Consider the following 22,459-nt stretch of genomic DNA (forward strand, 5'->3'; position numbering starts at 1 on the left):
TGGATGGAGCGGGATGATGTCACTTGCCAGCCAATTGCAGAAGACATCAAATGAAGAAAAACATTCACACCTACGGAGAAAGCATAAATAGAGTTTAACTGGGTTTAAAAAAGTTTCATGTACTTTGATTAAATACTAAATTGCAGGCATTCTGAATAGTGTGGTACAAATACCAGTACAATAATGGTACGCAGGCTCCCTCTGGTGGTAGCTAAAATAATTACTGGAAGTGTTTTTTTACAGAAAACACTTAGCAGTAACATTCGGTGTCCATACAATGTCAGCGTCGCGAAGGAGTACTCTCATGCATTCTCATTGATCAAGCGATTTAGGACAACTTTGTGTTTTTAACAGGCTCATTATTGCCATTCAGAACATTTACTTGCCTGATTAGGACTTGAGTGCGACGCCGAGGGTCTCCTTAACTTGCACATCCGGAAGTGTTTAATCGGGCTAATATGCACAATATAAACCCATTTTGCTTATTTTAATAATCTTGTTTACTTATTTTAGAGTTTTACTGAGTTTATCGGTCGTTTATTCTAACTCAGCACTCCATTCGCGTGAGCAGCCACATGCATGTGGCGAACACGCAATTCTTCGTGGTTGGAGGCGGATGTGCGCTGCCAAATTCACAAGCCTGCGTCCTCCGAAAGTCGCATTTTCGGCCGCATGAGGTTCAAAAAATAAATAAGTAAAATTATTTGTTGTACAATACAATGTTTTTAAATAGTGCACAGTTTACTAATAAACAAATTAAGCTTATGGAAAAACGAATCAAATGTTATGTCTATTGAAAGGGGAATAATTTGTCTGACGTACAAAGTGTAAGGAAATTTCTTTTTACTACTCTCATCTGTCGTGTAAATTGGTCCAGCTTTTCGCAACCTTTCACATCGAAAATAGTTATTTCAAATTATGATAGAATGTGAAAAATATTTTAACCCTTTTCAATTCAATTCTTTCCTTTCGGAAAAAACAGGGGAACAATTCTTTACTGAATAAACCCATCTGGTTGTGCTGCATCACGCCCGAGCCCTTAGAAAGAAATTGCTTTTGAATATTTTGCTCGATGCCGCCTTTTGTGTATGTGTGTCTCCGGTTTGTTCCAGTGTGCCATAAATAATTTGCCTTCAACCTTCACTGGCATGAAAATGGAAACGTGCTGCTTATGAGACAAGAAGGGGAACAGTGAGCATGCGCTTTGAATGCCAATGTGCGCATGAATAATCAATGAGTGCACATAAATGCTCGACCATTGACACCATGCACCGGATCATAAATATGCTCCATTTGCCACATGCGGATGTCAACTCGTGTGACGTCATTAACATACACACACATACTGAACGTTTCCCGAGCAACTATTTCAAAGCAATGAGTCATTCATGATCTTCTGGGCAGAGCAAGATCTGCTGTTAGCCGCCGTAAAGGCTTGTCTGAGCGCCACCTAGTGACCGTCAACACTACTACACGTGGGGTGAAACAGCCACAATTGAAACTCCTCTCAGATAATATAACAATGATCATTTATTTGGAATGGATGATCATATATGTATTCTCTTTTTTAAGACAAGCACTAGAAATGAAATGTATTGAACATGTCTTATTAGAATAAAATCCTCTACATAACTTAAGAGTAAAACACCTTTAGTATAATGATGTCACAGTTCCACCATTTATGTGACAAAACATCAATAGACAAAAATAGATTTTTCTCACAGGGGGCGCTGCGTCAATCGAAGGTAGAGAGCGTATATACGGTAGCTTCATAATTTCATAAAACATCGAAGTCAGCGATCGCAATGAGGTCGATTCCCGTTTTTAAAAAGTGCGCTTTTTTTTCTGCATTCCGCGACGATTCCGAGCAAGCGAGCAAGCATTTGTGTTTCCACAGAAAAATATATCAGATGTTTCTATCGAGAGGTTTGGAGTAGACGTCACGCCGATGCATTGTTAAGACAATGTGTTTTCATACAAAGTGCTTCCAGTTTTGAGCGCACTGCAATGAGACATGCACAGTACATTGGCCATGTTTTTAGTCAGCTGCGTGTTTTTCTGCAAAACATACAGAACCACACTAGAAAAAAAAAAATCTGTACACGTTCTTCAGCGTACTCAACTAATTAAAATTGACCTTGTCTTCCCTTGGGTTGTAAGCAACTAAAACATGACAGCCATTTTGTCAAATTGAAACGCTAAAGCAGAGCTGGGGAACCTTTGCTCTGATGTTATTTTGTTGTTGTTTTAATTAGATAAACTATTTTAGGTATAGACTCCTAGGAAAAAAATGATTGATTCTTAGGTTCCACAGCCCTGGTTTAAATGAAAAAAAATCTTGGTAAAGATGACACTAGCAGCATGCCCCCCCCGCCCCCTAGCGGCAGCTTTGTACAGCTCCAGCAGGTTCAACGGACGGCTTAAAAAAACAGTCGGATGGTCTGGCAGAGGATAAAGTGCTGTTCTCCTTTGGCCCAACTGTGCATGGACATAAAAAGCCGCGAGTGTCACTCACGGACGCCGGAGTGTGTCCTGACTGCCGACTGATAAAAAGCATCCTGAGCCAGAGCCTTGGACAGCAGCCTGTGGCCGGCGTGCGGAACGGCGGCGGCGGTCGACACCGTGGTGTCCAGGCCCGGCGAATACCCGGGCCCGGCTTGAGTGGATCTTGTGAATTTAGGCCGGGGCGCTGCGTAAAAGCCCCCCGCCGTGTGGTCGTAGCGCACGGGCCGCACTTTGGCGCTCTGAGTCCTTCTGTTGGGCTGAGAGGAAAAGGATCCGGCGTGTTCAGCACCCATCGGCGATTTGGCGGGGCGGTGATGATGGCGATTCTCTCGGGTGCTCTGCGATCGCTCGGGCTTCCTGAGGATGCCGGCTCGGGCGTTCTTGAAAGGGTCCGCTTGCCTTCTGTCGCTCAGCTCGGCAAAGCCGCTCTCGGGCAGCGAGGGGATTTTCCGAAGCGGCGCCTGGCGACGACGCTGCGAGGCGCTCTCGTTGACGAGGACGCGATGCGGCTGGTGAAAGGAGGGCGACGTCGCCTTGACGGCGCTTTGGCTTTCCCTTTTGGCGGCCGACAGCATACCGTTTCCCGGATCCGACTTACTCCTTATGTGCATGATCTCTCTTCCCGTCGAGCCAGCCGGGGAAACCGGACTGTCGTAGGGAGACGTTACTTTACTCTCCTGCGTCTGGTAAACAACCAAGTCGTCGCTGTTCATGAAAAGTTCCCTTTCGGGAGGGTGGCCGTGTCGTGGGGAGTAGTAGAACTCTGGCGGCGCTCTTTCCTTGGTGGACCGCGTCCTGTAAGGCTGACCGTGGCGGATACTGTTACGTTGGAAAGGATCTAAAGCATCTCGGTAGTCGCTGGGGTTCAAATCCGGGTAAGGGTTGTACAGCACTTGTTGAACCTGAACGTCCTCAAAGTGGGGCTGGAGCAGCCTCTGATAAGCCGCCTCCTGCTCAAGATAAAAATCAGGGGGCAGGACGTCGGCGGCCAGCTCGTAGCGACTGATTTGCGGGGCGTGGAAGGAGCGCGCCCGCCTGATGGCGGGGTGCAGAACCAAGCCGTCTTCGGAGCGCTGCCAGTGGCTTTGCCGTCGCTGGCCGGCGCCCGGAAGTTGCTCGTCTCGGTAGTAGCGTTGGTACTGAGGCGACAGGGGTGGTCCTAACCCGGAGGCGGCGCAGCGGCTCTCCGAGGACTGCCTGAACACGTGTCTCGGTCCCGAGAGGTGACGGGGCAGAGCGTCGGGTCGAAGGCAGCGAGCGAGTCGTCCGGAGTGAAACGAATGCGGGGGCCGATGGCACGGGTTGCGTTGGACGTCGTCGAGCGGGCCGAGCGCTCTGTAAGCATAGCGGCGGAATGATGGAGACTGGAAAGATCGCGGGAGGACTTCGTCGACGGAGGCGGGCATGGAGGTCTCGGCCAGGACGGCGCGGAAGTTAAAGATGTTGATGGAGTCGGCGTTGGCGTAGACGGGGGAGGTCAAGGGGCTGCGCGGGGAGAAGACGGGCTCGGTGGGAGTGGAAACGCCCACGCTTTGATAGGTGGGCTCCTCCGGCATGACGTCGCCGTGCCGGGAGTCCAGGCTGCCCGAGCCGAGCGGGCTGACGTTGGGCGTGAAGTTACTCTCCGCTTGCGAGTAGAGGTGCGCGGGCGTCTGCCACTGGGAGGCGCCGGCGTACGGCTGCGGGCACATTTTGAGATCCAGAGCCGACGGCCGAGTCGGCCTGTCCTGAGCTTCCTGCCGCTGGAGAGGGCGAGCCGGGAGGTTCCTTCTCCTCTGCGAGCCGCCGCTGGCCTTTTGCGCCGACTCGGCCAGCGCCAGAGCCAGCTTGCGTGCGGCGCTCGTCGGGGAAGGGTGAGGAGGGAGAATAGACACTGAACTCATAAGTCTATCTGCTCCTGGGGGGGCAGAAGACAAACAACGCTACAGTATGACAGGACAAACAAAGCTATGGTAAGACGTGATGGGACAGGACACAAAAGCTTTCATAAGAATCTACGTAAACACGCTAACTATGTACAGTGCATGCGGAAAGTATTCAGAGAACTTCATTTCTCTCGCCTTTTATGTTTTATTCCAACACGGGGTTTTGTATATGGTATTTTGAGGAAACCCATTTTGGAATGAGCCCATGACAACAAAATATAGAAAAATGGAAGTGCTGCAAAATCCTTCCTGGATGCACTGTACAAGAAGTGTTGACTTTACAGGTGAGTCCTACTGACCTGGATCCGGCAGGGTTTGCGTGGAGTCCGTCAGCGCCGACGCCTGACTGGCCGAGCTGCGCGGGCTGCAATGTCCGTAAGGCGCTCGGAGCTCTTTCGCATCCGCCGTCTCCGCTGTGGGTTGCAAAAGGTGAAAAGTCGGAACATCTGCCGGAGATTTCCTCGCTTACCTTTTCGGAGCTGCGCAGGGCTGTTGACGTTGTTTGGAGAAGTTGTGGCGTCTGACTCGTCCCTCCTGAATTTGAGTCCCTCCCTGTTGCGGGGTGCCCGAGGAGTCCCGGAAGCCAGGCTGCACTGGAAGGACATGGGGTCAAAGTCCAGGGAGGACATTCCGGCCACCGGCGGGTCCAGTTCGATGTCGTCCTCCGGCAGGGGGGGCGAAGCTTCTTGGGTGCCGTTCTGACTCGACGGAGGTTTGCTTCTGGTTCTGAACACGTCATCTCGGTCGGACGCGGGCACGGCCTCGCTGGTTGAGCGGGGACGGAGATGCTGGTACTCTGGAGGATCGCCTAGAGAGGAAAAAATATATATTTTGAAATGTGAAAAACGTCATTTCTTTGCAGCGTGGGGAAAATAGACTCAATTACCTTCCAGATTGTGCAGCGAGGTGAGCGATTCCTCGCTTTTGGCCGAGCGCAATGTGCCGCTGTCGCCCCTCCCGCCTATTTCGGCAAGAAAAGTGAATCGTGCGCGCCGATTAAACGGAAAATGAAAAAGGCGGCACGAGTCAGCGAGCCCACCTGGCAGTGCGATGCTCTTTATCTCGTTGGGCTCGCTGGGGTGTCGCTTCAGCTTACGTTTGGACACGGAGTGCGACTTACCCAGGTGGAAGAAGGACAGCCAGTTGCCCACAGGAGACTTCTTGGCTTTGCTCGGAGCCCGCTTGACACTACGAAACAGAAAAGGGAGGGGGGGAGCGATATCAACTCCGAACACGTCGAGTGCTAAAATTAGACGAGCCGGTCCTTGAACGCACCTCTCCAGCGGGAGCTCAATGACCGTGTGGAACTTGCCCAGCAGAGCCCCGGGCCCTTCCCCGACCTCGATGTAGTCGCTGTGGCTGAGGGAGGGCGTGGTGGCTGGCGAGCTAAGCTGAGCCTGAGTGCGCGCTTGAGCCTCCTCCAGAGACAGCAGCTTGGTGGACGGCGAGCAGACCAGTAGAGATTTGGGTCTGGATAAGGTGTTGTTACCTAGGAGATACACACTCCGAGTCAGCGCCACCTTGTGGAGCAATCACGCAGATTTTTGCACTCACCGGCGCTTTCCCGAATGATAGCGTTGAGTTTGGTGCTGAAAGAGCGCCTCGGTGTTGTTGAGGATGAACTCCACCACCACCGATTGGATGCGCACCTCCATGAAGGCCGCCGTGCCGCTGAAGCAGGCCGACTCAATTTGTTTGGACCTGAAACGTACAGCCAGAGTGTCTTAGTTGAGCAAAGCGATGAACACTTTAATGGCTGACTCACCTGAGCAAGTTTGGTGCCCACACGATGGCCAAGTTTTTCGTGTGCATGTTGGTGCTGGAACTAAAAGTGGCCAGATGGGACAAGTGTCTCATGAGGTACTCCAGCGTCCTGCACATTGAGTGTCATCATTAGTATTCTTTTTTTATGATTATTTTTTGTACATGCAGTTGCATTTGTAGCCACCAGGACGTGCTAGCGAGCCATGGAGCAGACCTGTAATGTGGAGGCGGCAGCTGCTGGATGACGTTGTGGATTTTAACCAGCCTCTCCTCATCTGTGGCTGCAGACACGGCCTCCTGGGAGCGAGACAAACAGGCTTAGGATCCCATTCTCACTCTCTCTTTTTTTTTTTTTTTTTTTTAAATTTGTGTCGTCAGCAACCACAAAAAAACTCACTGAGAATCTGTCATACAGCTGGTAGGTGAGCAGAGGGTTAGGAAGCTCTCGGAAGTACAACTTGCAGAGGGAGCCCACCGAATGGATGTCCTGTCGAAAGACATCTCGGCCCAGGTCGGGAATCTGCTCCGAGTCAAACTCGTGCCTGAACGTGGACAAATTAAAAACCATGACATAAGCATACATGAAAGAAAAAAAAACAGAGGGAGTACTCGAAAAATATATAACGTTTTTTCAAAACATATCAACAAATCCATTTTAAAAGCAACCTGAGTTTCTGGATGTTGGAGGAGATTCCAGACAGCCTGTAAATTCCGTCCACCACGCCGTGCTTTTCGATGAACTCGGCGCAACTCTTCACAACCTGAGGGACTGAAGGCAGACACCAAAAGGAACAATTTAAAGCCAGCTTGAAGGCAATAAATGTCTTTTTGTTACAGCCAACAACACAGCATGAGTCATTGCGAGCTATAAAATTTCATTGCACTGGATGAGGGTGGCTGCTGATATTAAGCGTGCCCCCCCCACACCCCCGATTATGAATAAATCCCTTGAGAGGATTAAAAACCGACTTGGAATTGATCCAACCGACACAAGCAGGCTAATGCCGATGCTCTCGTTTATTGATCGACATTATTGAAATTTTGTAGAAGCAATTTTTTCTTGTTTTTTTAATTCTTGCTTTCGTCGCAATTCACCTTCGTGTTCGGAGCTGTGGAGGTGTTCGCCCAAGTCGCAGCCGAACACTCGCTCCCTGAGAATGCCGCGCTGGCGAAGCTTCTGCGGCGGCGGCCGTGACTTCATGAAAGATCTCAGGAAGGTAACCAGCTTGCCGTGCTTCTTACAAACTGTCGATGGAGACACAAAAAGCCCACTTGAGTGCAATCTGTCTCATGTCCCAGGAGGAAGTTGGACATCAATTATGCAGTAAAGAATAAAGAGGGGCGGCGTACCTGGTTTGGGAACCGAGCTTTGAACGCTGGGAGGAAGCTTGTCGTTTATCAGCTCGACGCAGTCGCTCGGAAAGAAACCAACCTGAGAAAGTCCGTGGAAGACACGTTTATTTGGGATTTTTTTTATTTTTTGTTTCCAATCGATTTCTTAGATTGATTATGACTGCAAATAAAATAAAATAAAAATCCTCACCAGAAAAAAAAGCTTATTTAATAAATAAAATTTAAAAGTTTTCACTGGAAAAAAACAAACATTTAAAAAAAAAAAAAAAAAAGAAGTGTATTAAATAATACAAAAAGAAATTCTTTACCTAACAAATAAAATAACTGTCGCAAAAAAATAGAAGAAGCGTATTGAATAATACAAAAAAAATGCTTAAACTGACAAATAAAATCACAAATTTTCCTCACCGGAAAAAAAGAAACGTATTAAATAATACAAAAAAGTTGCTTTACCTGAAAGCCATGTTTGCCTCTCCACCAGCCTGTGTCCTCTTTTGGAGGCATGTCGATGACAGAAACAATGTCCCCGACCTGACGACGAAAAATAAAATTACCCCAATTAAACTGCAGCACAAATACCGAGCTCAACTAATAAAAGGCTCAAACACAAATCCAGATATATTGATTTTTTTTTTGGTGCTGTTACCTCAAAGGTCAATTCATCGGTGGCCTGAGCTGTGTAGCGTTTGGTGACATGGGCGGCGGCGATGGCGGGGACGTTGATGGACGCCTCCTCAGACACCAGCATATGGTTCCCCTTGTTGTCAATCTACAAAACATCTCCACACATTTAGTATATTTCAACATATACTTTATCCACACACACACACACACAAAAAGCTTTACTACCTCCATCCATGTCAGAACCGGACCACAATTGATCTTGTTGTCGGCGATGACAGAGAAGCGGGACAAGTAGGTGGCTAACATCTTGTTTACTGCCTGAAGAGAAAAAAAATTTAAGTGTTAATGTTGTGTTTCAGACTCGCCTGAAAATCCAAAGTGCCAATACCTGGGCCGTGTCCTTGGCCGGGTCGTATTTGGGCAGCTCGGCGAGTTGTGAGTAGCGGCGGTCGTAGATGCACAAGTGCAAATGTTTGTCCAGCACACGAAAGTCCTCGTAGGATCTCTTCACCAGCCAGTTTCGAGCCTGGAAGGAAGACTAAAGTGTTTCAAGATGTTGAAATCTTGACATGAAGCGGCGAAAGTACCTGGCAGGTGATCTGGACCAGAAAGAGAAGTTCTTTGGAGTCCTGGGCCCCCTTTTGGATTTCACTCTGTCCTTCTGCAAAGGCCAGCTAAGAAAGAAGCAGAGGAAAAATAAAGGTAAATAAGATTAAAATAAGATTCTAAATAATTGACATCCTCTGCGGAGGTGACCTGGAAATAAAAACAAAAATGTATCCAGACACATTTTGAAAACTCAGCTAAGGCGAAATATTAAAACATTAATTGGATCGGTTTCGTCCACTATTCATCAATCATGCAATCACAAATAAATAATTAATTCCATAAGCTTTGAGAGGTTGTTTTTTTTTTACTCTGCTCAAACCAAACGTCCTCTTTAGTGATGCTCTGAGTGGAAAAAAAAAAAGAAGAGTTTTGGGAATACATTGGCAGATGTGGAAGCAATGAGTCGCGGGGGCTTCTGGGTATTTATAACAGTTTGAAGCACATTGAGACGGGCTGTTACACAACGCGCGGCGACCCAGTTTACTGCTACGAGGCGGTGAACAGGGACAACGAGAAAATAAAAGAAGAACCAAGAAAAAAATAATAAAAATCAGCTCAATGTCTTGATGCATGTCAGCCGTGTGCAAAATTCCACTTGGGTGGAAAGTGTAGAAATTGCATTAGCAGCAAAATGTAGCGCTTCAAGCTGTCTTTTGAATTCTTTTTCAAATTTACAATGCAAAAACAAAAGTAACAAAAACTTCATATGAATCTGCAGTAAAAAAATAATAATCTTGATTTGAGCCTCAACAAAAAATGAGAAAAATCCACGCGCCATAATCCAAACAGTAATTAAACATACAAAGCGTATTAGCAGAGTTAATTGGAATGGCCCCACCTCAGCCAATTCTGAACAAACCTCAAATGGATCACTGCCAACTTGTTATGACGGCTAAAGAAAGAGTAACAAAAGCCCGATATGCACATCCACTGGACTGCCACCAATGTGTCATTCTTTGTTGGCCCTGCATCACATCCATGCATTATTCACAAACAAAATCAGAACAGTGCTGCAAACATTTCAATCAGTCTCATTGCTTTTCTTTCATGTAATTTAGCAACAAAAAAAAGTTTTCATTAAAGCATTAGCATAAAAGGCTACGCTAGCACAAGCCTATGTTACCTGGAAGCAGATCTTTCTTTTGGTCCTGGACCTCCCACAAGCTCCACAAAAAAAGAAGAAAAAAAAAAAAAGAAAACTCAAACGTTTGCTTCGCAAAACGACGTTGCTCTTCGCTAGCTGGAAGCTGGCGCATGCTCTCCCATTCAAAACATCAAGATGAGACGAGGATGCTCCGCACTGTGTCTCACCTCCTTTCAGACTCCCCTCCTCCCCGTTTTGGTGCCCCCTCCCCCTTCCATCCCCGCCTGCCTCCCCCTTTCTAAACAGCGCTTCTGTCTCGCCACAAAAGGCGACTTGGCAGTGAACGAATGCGAAACCTCGTCTCGGCCAGACCTGGACGCGGCTACCGTGAAAGCTGGCACTGCGTTTGGGGCTGTGAGGGAGATTGGAGAGGATGGAGGTGGGAGGGGGTTGTCCTCGCTGCCCTTGTTCGGTTCAGTGAGATCTGATCCTTCCAACCCCCTCCCCCCATCTGACGTCACATCTGTGTGTACTACACGCTGCACTACTGACACGTCAAAAGAAATCTCACCTGCTTTTCTTCCACCCTTAGCATGATTTTACAGCCGGGTCCAAACGGGCACATAGTTTGCGTGATTGTCCTTGAAATGCAGCTCCTTAAATTGGGATGCTGCCTCAAGCGCTAACACTGCTCGTGTGGGAGGCAAGAGAAGCGCTTTGAGGCGAATGCTAATGCACCCAATGCAACATTAGCATGCAAACAGTGATGCTGGAATTTTTCTACATGTCGAAAAGATTGTTTTGGAAAGCAGACAATTTGGGCTAATTGCGTTTCAAGCTCGATTAGCCCAGATGCGCTTTTAGAAGAGCTAGCGCCTAAACTTTCGCCAGCCGCGTTCGCGATGTCGACTTATAAAGTCATAAGCTGATTCCATGTGGTTTATTCTCAAACTAATAGGCGAGCTCACGGCTTTAAAACGTTGGCGGGATCTGGATTATGAGATTATAACTGAGAGAGCTAACAAACTAGTGGGAGTGGCACAAAATAATAAGTATGAAAAATAGTTGTGGTTGATATTTCTAGGCCTAAGTGGTCTAAAAAAAGTACTTTTGTCAAGGAGGGCTTACTTCAACGTTCCCAAAGTCAGCAGTCTCGTAGTGGAAGTGCGCACATTCAGCCAGACGGGGAAAGTGACCCTTGGGAAAGGTCAACCTGCAAACACAAAGCACAACGGCATCAGCTCGCTAGTCTGATGCTGTGATGGAGGCAAAAGACGCGGGCGGGGGGGAAGCTCATTGCACTGGCCTGGATACGAGGCCTGATTTGCAGCCCGTAATAGCACGGAGCACCTACTTCTTCATGTTCTTGACCTTCATGCTCGCCGTGCTGACGCAGGAGCGCAGGAGGGGCTCGGCTGTGATGTCATCACTGCGCGCCTGCCGCACAAATACGGACGGCGATTAACGTGGACAAGCGAAATCAGCTTTGCACTAAAAGTCATTCGTCGCCTCCCCACGGTCAGGGCATACAAAAACACAAAGCCATTTTGTGAACAGGTTCATCTTGTTTGGTGTTTGCAATCGACCCGACGCTGTTTGCGATTCGACCCTTCACAGGCCCGAGGCACGTTAGCATTTCAATATTAAAACCACAGTTAAATGGATTGAGCTGGTTTCGTCATCGCATACTCAACCAACTGGCTGGTCATGTCCACAAAAGAGAAGCAGACGAGTGCACTTGGTGTTTTTCCTTCCAGCGTTACATTTCCCACCGAGACTTAAAAAGCACTTAGTTAACAGACGATAAAGGGCAATGACACAAGATAGACGACAAAGCACGTCTTTGGTAAAAGAACACAACGTTCATGAGGCATCTTGCCGGTTGACCGCATGCGAAATGTGTGTGTACCTGTATCTCCCGTGGTTGTCCCTCATCTATGGGGCTGCTGGGAGCTTGAGGTAAGACATCATCTTTGTTCGGCTGAGTGAATGGTGTTGCGTCTCTGTAGGGAAACAAAATGGAGATGAAGGCTTTAGAGAGACCGTTGTCTCGCCCCAAAGCAACATATTAATGGTGTTTTTATTATGATTTGTTAGTCAGCAAGCACAATTAAGTGACAAGCTTAATGAGTGCCAAAAAAAAAAAGTGTCGTAATTTCCTAGTCAGCCAGCAGAGGGGGCAAGTGAGTCAACAATACGTGTCACCCTCAAATCATGACACTGCACTAGCATGGTTCAAGTCATTCGACATGTGACTGATAAGATTCTAACAATCTTGCCAGTAAGACATGACAAAGCCGAGAGGAAGTGCAGTCTCGTTGTGGCTTTTGTGTTTGCTGAGCGGAGTGAAGCTCACCTATTCTTCCGACCATAAAGGCGGCCAACCACCAGTCGAGCGCTTCACAAAAGACCGAGTCCAAATGTGACTCAATGAGTTCGGGTAGGGGGGTCGACTTTTATGAGCAACAAAAAGGCGGAAGGCGTTGTCACACTTATTCAGGCTGATGAGCTCAGTGACATGAGAGCACACATGACTCAGATTGCAACATGAAGTCACAGACTGTAAATTGGCTGTGCACGCATGAAGGAAGATACATTGATGCTTGCTGACTCCGTAGAAGTTGTTGTGAGTGCAGAAAATAAGAAGAGATGCTCTCACCCCTCAAGGACGCGACGACTCTCCGGGTCCCCCCGGGGCCGTGAGGCGGCGGCATTCTCGATCACCGCGGCAACCACGCAGCCAGCCTCCATGATGCCGTGGTTCCGCAAGCTCCCTGAAACGCGAGGGCTGATTAAAAATAAATAAAAAAAAGGCGGGGAGAGAAAGAGAGCGCGTTAAGGCAGGTGGGTGAAGAGTAGAAGGGAGGCTTGGAAGAGTGTGCGGCGCGCGAGCGCCTCCTCCTGAGGCGAGAACGCTCCAACTAATATGTGATGATGTCATGCTACGATGCTGCCAGCTGACACGGTGATGATGCGGAGGGGGGGGGGGGGGGGGGGTCTACTTGCTGAAGGGAATGGAATAGGCTATGTTGGGGAGCATAATACTTAAATTAGCCTGATTTGGATGAAAGGGGACCAGCACTCTATTTGGGTCAACTTCGTGCATTGTTTTATACAAAAAATAATAATAAATTTGGCTTGTTTCATATAAAATATTTTGAGTTCATGTTAGGCTAGCTCCGCTAAAATAAAGGCCAATGAACACACAGCGAGACACTAATGCAACTTTTGTGATTGCATTTTACTACACTGAATGAGATCATTTGATCAACCCTAATAGTAACTACTGTAGCACCTTGTAAGTGATACCAAAAGTATTTCTGGGGCTATTAGCTGGCCGATATGATTACTCCTTCTCTCTTCATGTAGTGTAAACAAACAGAAGGAATGCATAGACACAGCGAAACCAGACTCTCTAATGGTCCTCTCCACAATCTTCCCATAACTAGCTTTGCAATGAATGCTTGGCGACAAACAATGAGTGGGGGCATAGGGGCACAAGAAGCACTAAAGGCTCCATTACATTTAAACGCTGAAGCCGTTCCAGGTCGTCACTAATCAGCATTGAAACGTTGGGAGTGGACTCATCACCGGAGCACTTTCCCACCAGGAACGCGGCTGGCTGGCTGGCTTGGAGCCTCGCTGGCTGGCTGTTGACGGACTTGATGACTCAGCAGAATGCAAGCAGGCGGACAGGACCAGACTGCGATTCATTTTTATACAAGCGCTCCAAATGCCTTTGACGTGTCGTTTGATTTAAAAACGCGGGCCTCACCTTGGTCTTATCTTTATTTCCAATATCTGCAATTACAGCGCATTTCTCAGGGGAATGCTGAAAAAAATGCAGCATACGAGTCTAATACTTGGCCTTGTCGACTACAGCATCGCACGCCGAGGACAAAAAAGAAAAATGCTGTGTTCTAAAATGTGAAGGCTAACATCGACTGAAAAACATGAGCTTGACACACCCGTCAAGTCAAATGAGATCTGTTTGAATTTCTTCATCGATATGTTTAGCATAGTGCTACTCTCATTGATCTATAAAAAGTCTACACACCCCAGTGCAAATGCCAGGTTTTTGTGTGATAAGAAAAGAAATGGCGCCAAGATAAACCATGACAGCTATCGTTGCAATTTTTTTTTTTTAAATGGATCACATTGTAGACTCTCGAGCTTCAGGCAGATAAAATGGCTCGTACTGATAAAGCTGAACATGAAGACGTCATCGTCGAACAAAGCGCACGTTCTGACACGAATGTAATGTTACATCGTATCTTCTGCGGCAAAGCAGACGCCACCACGGTTCTGCTGGTCCTGAAGCAGCAACAAACAAGACAGTCTTCCTGGAAGGAACCCTTTGAAGCACCAATACTTAAAAGGTGTTTTTGTTTTTTTTTAAACCCGCATTGAAAATGAAAACGACATCTATCTGATGGCCTACATGGCAAAAAATAGGACGAGCTTACTCCATGCGGGCTGTTTATGGAACGTGTTTCAGCTGCTGCTGTCTTGACAGGACGAATGTCTGCCGACATATTTTCTCAGCGTAAACATGAGCAGATGAGCCCGATTAGTCACGGATATATTTCTCTTATAGTCCACCAAGTATGTATCCAAATGCTCATCAATACCGCATAGTGATGTAATCGGTGTAGGAGTCAACGAGAGTCTTGGCAAAAGTTGTCTTTGTGGTCTATTTATAGCGAGGTGGGATTACATCGTCATCTCGGGTGAGAGACGGACGGACGGACGGACGGGCGTGTTGATTAAATATTTGTGGCTTTATTGTCCACAATTTAATCAGAGCGTGCTTAATCGCCGTGCACCCTGGCCTCGGTGTGACGACGGGGAGATTGAGCCACCGTGTGAGCCGACATCAAGTTAATCTGGCAGATTTGGAGAAGATTACGTGATCGTACGACACCCAGCCCCCCTCCCTACCCCCCACACTTGAGAAAAATGGCTGAAAAGGAGAAGGGGCGGGAAAGACGCTGCCTCGGGCAGATTGAGCGAGTCAAAAGGTTTCTGGGAGGCTTATTACCCTCCTCTCGCCACCTCATCCTCAGTCTGGAGTCGTCGGCGTGGACGGGAGGGGTTGCCATGGTAACCGGCGGCCTCCTCTATACTGCGAGGCCCGTGTTGACTGCATTCCGCGGTGCAACGATGCACTCTTATTGAATTACTGGGCGCAGCCACAGTGCGGTTAATAATTTGCACATTTGGCACCTTGTAAACCATTTGACTATATTTCCTTGATTGGCGATCGGAAAAATTCACGGCATGGGAGCGATAAAGGTTGGGAACCACCACACGGTACTGAAAAGGTCAATGAAAGTTCATTACAAAGAATCTGATAATATCCAAGACGCAACAAACGACTGCTTTAGCAATCAATTGCTCCGTCAATTATTTTCCGATGAATCAAATATTTTTTTTCATCTATTTATTCCAAAAAGCATAAACATTTTGTCAATTTGGTTTAACACAAAGCTAACAATTCTGCTTTCACAGCGCACTACAAACAATTTTGAATATTCACTGTTGAGAGGCAGAAATTTAGAACAATTTTAAGTTGACCAATGTCTAAATGATTCATCGACTATCAAAATAACCGGATTTATTGTCGGATTAAGTGATTCATTCTCACACCTTGTCACACCCATTTAAGTTACAAAATTCCGGACAAACAATGACACTATTATACTTCTCAAGTTTTAAAATGTGACTTGTGCACTATTTTTTGTCACATGTCTATGTTTTGTCATTTTACATAACATACTCGTCCCAAGTCGCCTTGATCATATATAAGGTTGCATTTTTTTGGTTTCTGTGTTTATTAAAATGATTATGCATAATATTGCAGACATGTACAGTAACAGGAACAGCGAGTGTGTGTGTGTGTGTGGGGGGGGGGGGGGGGCAAACATTGATAGGTAGTTTACACTATATTGCTTTAAGTCACAGGTGTCAAACTCAAGGCCCGGGGGCCAGATACGGCCCGCCACATCATTTTCTGTGGCCCGCGAAGACAAATTGTGCATCAAATTCGTGTCATTACTAGAATTGCAAATCGTCTTCATTTTTAATAATATCTTCTATCTCGTCTGATTTGAAAACGAGTTATTTGTCAGTTTGTTTTGTAGCTTTTACTGTATACAATATGAGGAGCTCATACATTTATTTGGGTTGACAGTCAGAATGGCCCTCCGAAAGAAGCTATGACTACAATGCGGCCCGCGAAAAAAAATGAGTTTGACACCTCTGCTTTAAGTGTCAAGTGGCCGGTAACAGCTAACTGGGTTAACTTCTTTGCAGGTGGACTCTGACCTGGCGCACCAAAGCAACAGCTGTGTCCTCCCCCACCCAACCACCATTCACCTTGCCACATTTGCTGCTCTTTCTGCATGACAACGTGTGTGTGCAGTCTAACGTGTGTGTTACGTGATGTCATGACGGAAGGATGAGGGCGGCTTCGGGCGGCTTCGGGCGGCTTCGTGCGTCCTCCTACCTGCTGCGGCCGGGTGTCCTCCGCTGGTCTAAACCGCCGAAGGGAGCAGCTCCTCGGCATCCGCCAGGATGTTGTCGACATGGCACTGCATCGACGCCCGGCGATAGTGTCCGCTGTTGAGAACGTCCAAAATCGGAATGAATAAAAATATAAAACAAAACAAAAAAGGCAAAGGAGCTCCTGGCTGTCTCCTGAGGTGCTTCTCCGCTTACTGGTGTGTCTCACTGCACTCTGGCACGGGAGCGCGCACGGCACCGCCTCCGTGCCCGCGCTTCGGATGGATGGCGCTTGCTAGCGAACGCGCGGGCGGTGTTTCCCACGCCGAGGAATCAGGCTGTGAAGTAGATGAAGGCGTGGGAGGGTCCGTGGGGGGGGGGCTCAGTTTCGTAAGTGTCCACAAAGCCTAAATGAACCTTTATCCAGCACGAGCGCGCACGCTTATATAAGCGAGTGTGTAGGTGGGAGGTGGCTACCATGCTAATACTAGCCGTAATATTCAAATTGTTTGCAGTTTGCAAAAGACAGAATGGCCCTAAATTATTTCAGTGTTTACCGAGTGGATTAACAAGTGGTTACCCCAGGTGTGTGCACATACTTGTTAGTGTGTTTGTTTCCCGGCATGCCTCTGGGCTCTTGAATTTGAGTAAAAAGCACAAAGGTCATTCTCCTTGGACGTATTTGTTTTTCTCGCTCCACCCAAGCCTCCTTGTAATTAGCTTTTCCTTAGAAAACAAAAAAATTAAACATTAACTACAAATTTAAGATGTCTGCATTCATATTTAACTTTGAATAAATGCGTTGTGCTTTGACAAGAGGTCATGTTGACAAAAATGCACAACACTTACACCCGGTGTCTCGCATGTGAACTACACTTTATGAACAAAATGATTGAGACTGACCTCTTCTTCAATTCATCGGAAGTTGGAATAGACACCTCAGTTGATTCTTTATCTTCACAAGACATTGAGACAAAAGCCTGTTTTCCAACTTTGTTGTCCCTCTTTTGTTCTGAGTGTGTGGTTTAACTGTTCTGTTTCAGTCGATAGAAAAAAAAGGAACTGGCCCCATTGTTCCAAAACCGTGTTACCAAATTGTAACATCCAATTTACATGGGTAGCAAAACAAAGCAATGTACAGCTTCCAATAAAGAAAGTACAACAGGAAAGACCTCTTTTGTCTTTTTTATTATGTCAAAATACAAAAATTTGAGAGAAAATTCCTTATGGGACTAAGCGTTGGACATGATATGGTGACATGAATGTGTTCATATTCTCGCAGGCCGCCGCCGCATGTGGCGAGGATGAGCTGAGATGGTGCGCTCATTCGGCAACAACTAGCGCCTGTGGCGCTTTTTCTTCCCTTAAAAAGGCCGAAGGGTTGGAACCAGGCCAGAGTGAGTTTTTTTTTTTAGCTTGTTTCTGTTTCCTTCACACACACTCAGACACACGCGCGCACAGACACACACACACAAAAGAAAATGATTTTACAGATGCCACTTGACAGCGGTGAGAAAAGTAATACAAATATCATACATAAGGCTTTGGTACAGCACCATACAGTATGAGTTAATTGCTCACAATGTGTCCATGTTAAACCTGATGACATGACGGAACAACAAAAGAGTAAATAAACGAGTTCATTGCGCCACGATATTTACAAATGTGGATTTTGCACCCGGAAACAGAATGTAAACGTGATGTACAGCACAGAGTCAGGTGGACGGGTGGAGAATGGAAAATGTTCCTCTGAAGCACTACGTGGCTTACTTGCTTGATTATGAGCATTTTACGCTAAAACAGTTAACAATGTAGTGCTTTTTTTTTTTTTATTGTAGCCTACAATAATAAGAATCATAATCATAATACATTCTAGTTCCTCAGTGCTGGTACACATAAAAAACAGAGAATATAGAAAAAACTACATATTATTCTAGCTTTCTGTCCATTTAACAACCAGCTCAGATGTCCGTGAATGATTGCTAAAGGTTGGTATTGTCTCTACATGCAAGATTAATACAATAAAAAGAATTGTATCATTTGTTTCAGAAAGTAACAACTTCCGACAGGAGCTAGTGAAGCAGAGAAGTTGTGACCGAAAAACAAAAACAACGGAGCTGACAGTACGTCCAAAGCAGCCATCTTTAACGCTGTACAAGATTCTTTTGGAGAATGCAAGAGAAAAAAAAAAGATCTCGGAAGACGAAATCCGTTTCTAGAAGAAGAGGATGTGGCTAACCGGTACAGTACGACGACCCTTTGCGACGTGACGTCACACCACCGTCTCCTGCACTTCCCTTCACTTGTGCCAACAACAACAAAAAAGTCATTTCTTTTTTAGCTTGTTTTGAACTCTGGAACTCTGTAGAATCATTGCGGTTATAAATTGTGGGAAGTGCGTGGATTAAAAAGCATCTGCGAAAGTGCGGACACGGTGTGACGTCATCGTGAAAAGGTTCCATCGATAGTGGTGTGGCGAGAGACGCCCCTGCAGTGATGTGCTTGAGAAAAAATAGCTGCTAACGTGAGATGGTAGACCTACAAGTGAGTCCACTCAATATCAGCACTACTTTTTCGAGAGGGTACCTTGGAAGCACGGACGCACGCACACACATACACACGCTATAGGAACATGTTGAGGTCATTTGAAGATCACAAATCTAATTGGGGTCTTTTTTGGCCCACGTTTCGGAAGCGTACACAATTTCTTTTTTTCCAGTATGGTTTATCGTCACCATTGTAATCAACACGGTTATGATTGACGGCTCTAGTTTTAGCAACCCCCCTTCCCCCACCAGAAACACAAACAAAAAAGAGGTTGTAGTTTTCTAATCTACAGCACCACAAAGTTTTGAACGTAGCACCAAGTTAGAGTGCTGAGAATCCGCTGACACGCTCGTAAACGCTTCAGCCGCTGAGCAAATTTAGATTTATCAGAGGGATTTTTATTTTTTTCTAAAGAGAATCTTAGGTGGACTATCTTTGTTCGCGACTTATATTGACATGTAGAACAATTACACACTCTTCCACTAGATGGCAGAAGTTACAATGAACCTGTGTGTCCACTTACTGCCACTCATGCTAACGAATATTAGCTAAAAGGCTAACATGTAATTTTTTGTGAGTAAATTCAGAGATCATCATTTCGCTAAAATTGGTTAAAATAGGAAATTTGATTGATGGGATTTGACTTTTGAGGCCACATCACCCAGCCCTACTGTCACAACTCTGTTGCAGGAATTTTGCAGGCTCTGCGTGAAAGCGCCTATCGAAGTTGCGGAGCTTAACATTTTCACGGGATGAAATATACAAGCAGAAGCAATACATCGTACGTTGCTAACATTGTTACGTTCACTCCTCTGGGGGTAAAACCATGTGCGCTAAAAGCGTGACAAACGAGGCACCTTTAAATATTTCCACTTAAAGCCGTACTGTAAGCAAATACTGTTTTTTTTTTGAGTGTTTAATATATTTACCGTATATAATCTAATTTCTCTCTCTACATCTCGTCATTTTTGTACATCCTCATTACAAGAAGGTCTTCCCGTAAAACGCGGGTTCTCTTTACAAATACGATACATGTACAGTACATAACAAATATAGATCTTTTTTCCGTTCTTCTTAAATTTGCGTTTCATATACCGATTTGCGTGGGTGCTCACTTTCAGGCAACCATCAGCTTTGACTTCTCATCTGTGGCATATTTGCATGATTGAAAAAAGTATTTAAAGGAAAAGAGAGCTCGTAAAGGGGCCTAACAGTACCGAACGATTTGGCCTGGATGCAGGCTGCGCTTTAAAAAAAACAAAAAAAGAAGAAAACAACGGTCATTCAATGCACTGCGACATCGCGACATTCATTTCCTGTACAGCGAAAAACGTACATTCATTATCGGCTAGTGTTAGAAAATTAACAAACATACAGAGTAGTAGCTGGAAAGTAATGTATGGTTGTTGAACAGTCGTGCTGTTGGTTGCGGTTAAGCACAGTGGACCCCCGGGACTTGGACGGAAGTCAAATGTGATGTTTTAGGGTGGTTCGTTTGTTTTCTTTGGCTTTTTTTTTTGTGTATCCATAATGATAAGCCAAAGAGACAAATGAAAATGACAGTAATAAAACATCAAAACATTGCCAAAGACGTGATATACATACAACTATTTGTATTTTCAGACTTTTTGGTGGAGTTGACGTTAGCCTCAGTTGCTAGCACTAGCTGCTAGTGAGCCACTGCTACTCTGTTTCTGCATTTACAGGGAATTACCTATTGATGCACACAATAATTCAATGCTATGCTAATCAACGCAATGCTAATCGTCATTAATTATGCCGTGCTCTCGTTAAAGTTTCCATGCTAACGTTTTTATGTGTGTCGCTAGGTGCTGCTTAGCTAGTAGCAGACTGTCTAGTCAAGTCTTAGATGTGTGTGATCAATAATATCTATAGACTTGGATCATTATATATTAAGATTGTGAAAAACTGTGTTGAACTTCTTTCATAACTTGAGTCCCGAGGGTCCGCTGTATTGAATTCATTGCTTTTAGCACTTTCCAGCTTTATGAGGCAATTGTATGCTTGCTAAATTTCTACTGAACATGCAGCACCTTTACTCCGTCTGCATGAACTTTTATTTATTAGTTTATTTATTTGCCTTTTTTTCCCTTTTGGTAGCCCTGCGCATTTCACGTCTACTCGGAAATGCGCGGTGAAAACTATAAAAAGCCAACAAAGAAAACAAAAAAGGAGTCATGCTTCCTCTCTGGCATAAAACAGAACAGTAGTATTGGAGTCCTTCCCGACGAGACTAATGCGAGAAGGCGACGGAAAAGGCAAGTCGAAGCTAGAAAAAAGACGAGCGCAAAGGCAAAAAAAGGCACCTCCAGATGTGCCACCAAGTGAAATTCATCCATGTCAACATTTTACGATTGGTCACCCTGTTCGTCTAAAACCTCCCGACCGTCGGCGAGTCCGTCCTCGTAACATCGACACATTAAGACACGGTCTCAAGTGGATAGTACCGCTAAATAAACACAAGCTAATAGCGAGAACCATACGCTAGCTAACGTGTCGGGGAAAACAAAACAGAAAAACGAGCACATCGCGTGACCCAAACCTTAATATTCTTTTTTTTTCTTCTCCGTATGTAAAAAGGTCAAGTACGTACAGTATACCACAAGAATTACAGCAACTCTGCGTTTACTCTGAGGTATATTTGGTGGTAAGAACCCTGTGTTTAAATACTGACACTATTTGTATTGTAGGAAAAGTTGGTGAGTGGTTGCACCGGGCATAACAGTACACTGTATCACTGGAAAAAATATATGGAACCACATTGCCCGCCCCCTCCCGCGTGAGTGAAAAAAAAAACGTCTTTATTACTGTAGTACGGAACTTCACTCCCTTGTTTTGACTATTTATATACATGATATATCTTTTCAAGTGAGATGGAGGGAAGCCAAACTAAATGTTCATGTACTCACGTCGACGCCTCCGTTGGAACCCCCATCAGCTCGAGAGATCATACGAAAGCTATCGGGTTGATACTAAGATTGGGTTGTGGTGGTGGGGTGGGGGGCACAGCGGGCTTGAAATGGAGTTCAACAGCTTGGCAGGCCCCTCGGGTCAGCGGAGGGTCCCGTAATTGGGGCCCTCCGAGTCGGCGCCGGTCAGGATGCCCGTCTGGTCTTCCTCGGAGTGCCCGCGATGCAGCAAGGAGGCCAAATAGAGATAGGGGTTCTTCTTGGTTTGCCGTTTTCTCGTTCGGTCGAGTAACTCGTCCCCGTGGGGCGTCTGACATGGCTGCTGGGTCTGAGAGGGAGTCGCACCTGAGATGGGAGGACATCTGATCTAGGATCCGAAAAATTATCTTCACCGATAATGACCAAAACTTACCGGTTCTCCTCGCAGAGGTCGCGTTGTTATTATTGTTGGTGGCCACTCCCTTAGCTTTAGTGATACAGTGGTGTAGCAATGCCGGGAGACTCTCAGACCCAGCAGCAGCATCGCTAGCCCCACCTAGAGGCTCCCTGAGAAGAGCAAACAGAAAAAGAGAGAGGTACACCACACGGCGTCCTCGCATTAATCCAACACTCGG

General features: G+C 46.1%; 2 protein-coding genes across 5 annotated transcripts in view; both read right to left on the reverse strand.

Moving 5' to 3' along the window:
- Positions 1–1,517: 1,517 nt before the first annotated feature.
- Positions 1,518–16,785, reverse strand: arhgap32a (Rho GTPase activating protein 32a). The gene is given in 24 exon segments (XM_037267789.1): positions 1,518–4,402; positions 4,730–4,843; positions 4,900–5,238; positions 5,317–5,391; positions 5,470–5,618; positions 5,706–5,919; positions 5,985–6,024; positions 6,026–6,131; positions 6,196–6,303; positions 6,409–6,491; positions 6,592–6,736; positions 6,861–6,963; positions 7,290–7,439; positions 7,545–7,626; positions 8,001–8,078; positions 8,194–8,316; positions 8,397–8,489; positions 8,560–8,697; positions 8,759–8,845; positions 10,993–11,077; positions 11,219–11,301; positions 11,774–11,867; positions 12,524–12,638; positions 16,373–16,785. Coding segments are annotated over 23 exon segments (4,476 nt in total). The 5' UTR covers positions 12,616–12,638; positions 16,373–16,785; the 3' UTR covers positions 1,518–2,507.
- A 3,189-nt stretch (positions 16,786–19,974) lies between these two features.
- igsf9ba (immunoglobulin superfamily, member 9Ba) overlaps positions 19,975–22,459 on the reverse strand; it is a 39,652-nt gene continuing 37,167 nt past the window's right edge. For 3 of the 4 annotated variants that reach the window (XM_037267368.1, XM_037267369.1, XM_037267367.1), the window contains 2 exons: positions 22,258–22,391; positions 19,975–22,190 (listed from right to left, as the gene is read on the reverse strand). In XM_037267368.1, coding sequence (XP_037123263.1) covers positions 21,988–22,190; positions 22,258–22,391 — 337 coding nt within the window. In that variant the 3' untranslated portion in view covers positions 19,975–21,987. Of the gene's footprint in view, positions 22,191–22,257; positions 22,392–22,459 lie in introns of those variants that run through there. The other variant, XM_037267370.1, reaches the window with a different exon arrangement.

The sequence above is a fragment of the Syngnathus acus genome, chromosome 13 (genome assembly GCF_901709675.1).
Source record: "Syngnathus acus chromosome 13, fSynAcu1.2, whole genome shotgun sequence".
NCBI classification, from domain to species: Eukaryota; Metazoa; Chordata; class Actinopteri; order Syngnathiformes; family Syngnathidae; genus Syngnathus; species Syngnathus acus.